The sequence below is a fragment of the Procambarus clarkii genome, chromosome 37 (assembly GCF_040958095.1).
Source record: "Procambarus clarkii isolate CNS0578487 chromosome 37, FALCON_Pclarkii_2.0, whole genome shotgun sequence".
Lineage (NCBI taxonomy): Eukaryota > Metazoa > Arthropoda > Malacostraca > Decapoda > Cambaridae > Procambarus > Procambarus clarkii.
In genome coordinates, this window is record NC_091186.1 from 18,150,342 (window position 1) to 18,156,341 (window position 6,000).

The 6,000-nt window shown below is 37.2% G+C and overlaps 1 protein-coding gene across 4 annotated transcripts in view; it reads left to right on the forward strand.

Annotated features, from left to right (window-relative positions):
- Positions 1 to 3,735, forward strand: part of LOC123765712 (uncharacterized) — a 33,622-nt gene extending 29,887 nt beyond the window's left edge. For all 4 annotated transcript variants that reach the window (XM_045754406.2, XM_045754408.2, XM_069337180.1 and 1 more), the window contains one exon: positions 304 to 3,735. In XM_045754406.2, the coding sequence (XP_045610362.1) occupies positions 304 to 3,548 (3,245 nt within the window). In that variant the 3' untranslated portion in view covers positions 3,549 to 3,735. The remainder of the gene's footprint in view (positions 1 to 303) is intronic.
- Positions 3,736 to 6,000: the final 2,265 nt, after the last annotated feature.

Here is a 6,000-nt window from a genome sequence, read left to right on the forward strand (position 1 = left end):
AATGGCTCTGGCAAAGTTACTTATTTTTAGGACATGAGTGTGTCTTGCCTGTCCCTCAGTCACATGTCCCTTGATAAAATCCGTGGTGAATCCGATACCTTTGATATCACTCACCTTATACGCTTTTGTTCTCGTATTGGCATTCTTAGGGATATTTAGCGTCTTGATTATCCTACGACTTTGATGGTGCTACATAGTTTCCCAAGCTTGGTGCTTTCTTTTGATAATTACTTAGCAAATAAAAATACACAAATATAGAACCATGTGTTTTAATTGAAGTAATTAAAGCTTAAATTTTTTCAGATTTTCTGGAAGCACTGCTCTCTGGTGCAGGAAGGCTAGAGCCCTGCAACAAGTCAAATTATAAAGGAATCGGGCAAGATGGCAGAATTTATAACTTTGGTGATGTTGTGGGCAAAACTCCCGCATTAGCCGATAGGTCAAGTGACTGCACTAGTATCAGAAAGTTAAAAGGGAGGAAGAAAACAAAGAACCGTGTCAACACAAGTCATAGGCTTAAACAATTATCAGCTGTTCGCTCAGAGTGTGAGTCTATAAGTGATGAAAGACAAGAGTCTGACTTAGCTCAGAACAAAGACAGTGTACAGCAATGCCCTATTCTATTATGTGATGATTCTCCCATTGTGCATGTGAACACTCCAATAAATAACAATAAAGTTAATGTTACTAGTAGTCCTGGTGATGGGAACCAGCATAAACAAACACCTTCTGTTGAAGCTTTACCAGTTGTGCAACTTTTGTCAAAAGCCACCTCTTCAAGTGACATTCAGGGGGAGAAAACATTCATCACTTCAGACAATGGAGGAAATCAAGGTGCGTCAGTGGTATCACAGAATACTATAACAATTACAGCACATATGGGTACCAAAAGAAAAAGAAATGATGATAATAAAGTTATCAAAAGTAGCACAAGTTTGTTACCTGCAATCAAGAGATTTTGTTCATCAAAAACTGCTTTTGAATCAAGTCTTGCAAAGGCTTCCAATAATGAAATTAGAAAGCATTTGATCCAAAAAGACATCTTAGTAGGAGCATCGTTGCAGGGCCAGTCTGTTGTTTTATCAAATAATGTTCAGCATGCCAAATGTCATAGTAATTCTGCATTTCAGTTGAAATCTAATTATTCACATACTCCAGCAAAGATAAGTGATACTGAGGTTGTCAGTATGAGAAATGAAACTGCAAGGAATGAATGTTTACCCAACTTGGGCATAACTGATCAAACCTTTGACAATAATTTACCTGTAATTAAGGATGTTTGGTCACAAAATTCAGTCTCTGGTGCTGTGAATGGAACTCATCATTGTAACTTGGTTAATTCACAGAGTGGAATAATGGGACTTCCAATAATAACTGAAGTTACTTCTCTAGCTTCATCAAACCAAGAGGAAAATGTATATGGTAACCAAACAGGAAATGCTCAGGTATCTATTAATCAAATTGAAAAGTGTCAGAATACTGAAAATGACTCCTCAGCAGGTATGAATGTTATCTATGGAAATAGGCAAAACCCAAATGAACTTGGGGGCTTCAATACATCATTGACTGAAGATGGCAGAGAATTTCAAATAATTAAAGATAGCCAGAATATAAATACCATTTGGAGAGATCAGTTACGCACTTCAGACAAGAGACAGTATGGTCGTCATTCCCAAAAGAATTCACCTGACATTTCTGAAACGGTGACCACTGTTGCTCTTTCTAATGACATATCTAATAAAGCTGCAACTAAAATAACTGATGGTCATGCATCACAAAATTTAAGTACTGTAAACCAAGAAATGAGTTCTAATTCAAAATCTGGTATCTCTGCTTGCTCAGTTTCTACTTCAATAAATAAATCTATTTCAAGCTTTCCTCAAGTTTCAAGCTGTATTGAGGCTTGGCACAAAGTGTTCCCATGGATGCTGTACAGAGAAACGGATCATGGCTTTTTTTGCAAAACATGCAAATGGGGTGCAAATACTTCTGAATGTCATGCACAGAGCATGGTATATACTATGAAAGATTCTTCAGATGTCCTTTTTGTTGCTGGATACCTGCGCACTCACCAAGAAACTCATTTTCATAAAACCACTGAGCACAGGATATCACTTGTCATTACTCTTTTCAAAAGTATTTATCCTTTTATTAGGCATAGTTTGTATAAGGGACTGCAAGATCTCGTAAAGTATGCAGTTATCCATAATGGGGGAAGTTTTCCAGGCCCTGAAGATCCACCACAAAGGGGATATTTCACTTACTTCATGATTATGCGCATTGCTGAATACATAGAAATGGATCTCTTGGCATCTCTTGCTAAGAGTCCGTTCTTCAGTATAACTTCAGCTGCAGATAAGGAGTTTGCCATTCTTCGTTGGCTAAATCAAAAGGGAGAACCAGAAGAGCACTTCTTCTGTTCCAAAATTTGTCATCCAAAAGAAGATATGTCAATTAGAGTCTATCTGCAGAAAAGGGAAGTTGATATGACTAAGCTGATATCATTTAGTCACTTCCCCAACAAAAAGGTGACTCCATCTTGTGCACAGATATCACAATTGGCAATTCGTTATCCACCACTTAATATGCTGATGAAGTGGCTCCAAAAGACATGTTTGTTGAAAGATATCTTTTATCACCTTGAGATGTTTGCTAGACTTTGTAGGATACATCCAGATCTTGCTAGGTTTCCTGAAGTAGCTGAAGTAGTTCAAATTAAGAAACCAGTCAGCTATGGCTGTTTAGTGAATGAGAAAATCATGAAATTCTTTTTTGGTGCTATTAATGAAATTAAAAGTGTGTGTGTTAAAATACATAATGAAACTGGAAATGTGGATGCTCTTAATTTTAGCAAATGGGAATTAAAAAACAGTACTTCGGTTCAGGGTTGCGTGTCACTACTTCATACGCTGCATAACCTGCTTGCTAAAAAAGACTGCTCATATGTGAACTTGTATACAATGATTAATGAATTCAGATCTTCAGTGTGTTCCAAAATGAAAGTTCGAGAAAATTTGGAAGCTGATGTGTATGCAGTTTTGTCATTATTTGACTTGTATCTTTCTCATGTGATAATTTCTTTACTCACTCCAGAACAAAAACTTGCCGATATCTTCGCCAAGAAGTTAAGGCATGTGACAGTTAATGATGTAGAAAAGATCACTGGATATTTAAACTCCAGTTTTGAAGGAGGAAGCGAACAGTGTTTGCAAACTCTTCTAAGACTTTGTATAATACTTTCTAAAAGTGAAGACTGCAGTGTATTTGAGCTCTTAGAATGTTTTGCTACAAAACAAGAATTGTGTAAAGCATTCCCAGAGCTCTTTTCCTTTTATCAGAAGATTAAGGTGTTGCCCTTCTTCCAAGCTGACACTGGCCAATATATGTTTAACCTTGCAGTCTTAGAGATGCTGTCTAGTAACAAAGTTGAAAAGCATTATATACCTTTGCTCTCGCTGATTATATTGGAAGGTCCTCCAATTGAAGATATAGATATTGGTAAACTTTTGGATATTTGGGCATATAAATGGAAAATGCTACATTTTTAGTTTATTAATGTGGGTTCATGGACAAATGGTTTTAATATGCATTATGCATTTCAGTTGATTAATGCTTTTAAATTATATAAATTAACTGATATAATCAACTGGTATAATATATTGCTGTGAGATTTATAAAGTATTTTGTAAAAAGGTAATCTTTTGTTACAGAATATCAAATAAACATTTAAACGTTGTGGTGCATTTGTTAATAGGTCCTTATTAATTTAGCAGTGATAGTAATTTAAAAATAATTTTATCATGCAATAATACATTGTTATGGATTTTCCTAATGCTTTTGTTATTGTATGACTTGAATCTGTGCTTTCCAAACTGCCGTGCTTGGGTTTTCTAAAGTGATCTTATATTAGGCTCGTTTGTAACTTTCGCTGGTAGAACTGTCCCCTGCTGTCATCGAGGGCTCACTTTAACCCTCAATGATGGGCTCTGACATTGAGGGCCCTCTCCCTCCTTAAACTGGGGTGTTCCATAAGGTTGTCTTATGTTGTCTATTTTCTGAAACATTTTCCTTGATCTTTTCAGATCTTATTATATCTTATGCTATATATTCTTATGCTGATAACTCCACTTTGAACTTTTGTCCAACTGTTCAGTTCAGTAACAGCCTCGCTTCTTGTAATTCCCTTATAGTAATGATCAGCACCATCGTACATACATTGCCGTGAAAGACAATTAGAAAGTAGAAATCGATACTATTGAATTTGGACAAACTGGAAAAAGTTTTGTACTGATGCAATGTATGATTATAAAACTTAATCTAACCTTCCTGGGCCTAATACACTCTTATCTGAGGGCCAAAATATTACATGTATGTGCTATTCTAGGCTTAGGAATTTCTTAAGTTTGGTTTTTAGCTTTTTTTATATAGTGAATATTTGTAATACCAAATTCTACTGTTTAATTGTCCATTATGCCTATGTACCAATATGTACACTGGTACAAATAATTACAAAAAATACTATCTAAACAGTAATTCAGTACAGTGCTTGTGGGGGTTGAGCTTCGGCTTTTGGTCCCTACTCTCAACTATCAATCTGCTGGTGTACCGATTCATGAGGTTATTGAGCTCTGTCATATCTACATTTGAAATTGTGTATGGGGTCTTCCTCCACCACATCATTTCCTAATGCATTCCATTCATTAACTATTATGACACAGAAAAAGTTCTTCCTAATTTCAGTGTTTAACATTAGAAAGAACCATGTGCACTGTTTCTTCACTCCATCCTTATATCCTACCTTTTAATCTCTCCTCGTATTCTTTTCAAGTGGAAAGTTATATACTTTGTGCTTTCTTCTAAATATAAGGCGTCCCTTACTCTTCAATCATATTCCTTTTCTTGTAACCCCAACTGGACCTCTCTCTTTGTAGGCCATCTCTCTTGGGTCTGATCTTAGTTCTATTTTATGTTTGTTTTCTGACACTTAGAATTTAGTCAAATGTACTTCCAATAAAGAAAGCTTTTGTCAACAACACTAAAGCCGGATACCATAGCTGGTATCAGCCGGATACCAGCTATGTTTAAAAACATCATCTCTAAACCCTTTGGTTGCACTAAGAGATCACCATCTATTCACAAAAATATACCCTAGGACATAAGTGACCAAGTTCATGTGCTTAAAAAACCATTTGCTAATCATGTAATATTCAACTTGGCTCTTGACCTTCAAAACAGGCCCTTGGGCCTAGTAAGTGCTGGCAACAGAATTATAAATTACCCAGTTTGGTAAGTGCCATCAATTGATAATTGTGCTGCTTTGGATTTTCACATTTACACTTCCTATTTTTTCTTAGAAGAGCCCCATGTGGCTCCCTGAAGCTACAATGCTGATAAAGTGCTAAACTAGGTGCCATCAGTCAATTCTTTTAGGCCTACCAGGGGCCATCAGTCAAAATCTGGTCCTCTGACAAGAAACAGAGAGCAGTGGCATTACGATCAAATTATCAGTGAGCTTGAATCTTGTCTGCCTCCACAAAGTCAGCTAAACAAAACAGACCACTGCTAGTTATGAGGAAATATTGATGCCTCAGAATTACCAAAAGAACTCCATGTAAAGAAACAGTCGAAAAGTCATGAAAGTACTGCAATCGCTTCATCTCGCTCCCTCGTTTGGGGCAGGACAAAGGTAAACCATGTCAGCCAGCTGCTCCACCCTCAGTTCTTGCTAATGGTAGTAAGTGCCCTGGCTGTCCACTCTTGTTTCTTGCTTCAGCTAAGTAGTGGCTTTTTGCCTTTGTGGCTGTTCCAAAGCACACTTGTACTGTGTGTGAGCTAGGAGTATAGGGTGCTTGGGGCTGCATGTGCACAGGGTTTTCTTCGCTGTGTATTCCCTAGTGCTGCCCTTTCCCTGTCTGTTTTCTTTACTGGGGTTTGTGCGACCTAACCCCGGTATGTCGAGGTCAGCCTTCTCACCCTCTGGTGAGCTGGTTTGGCTTACTT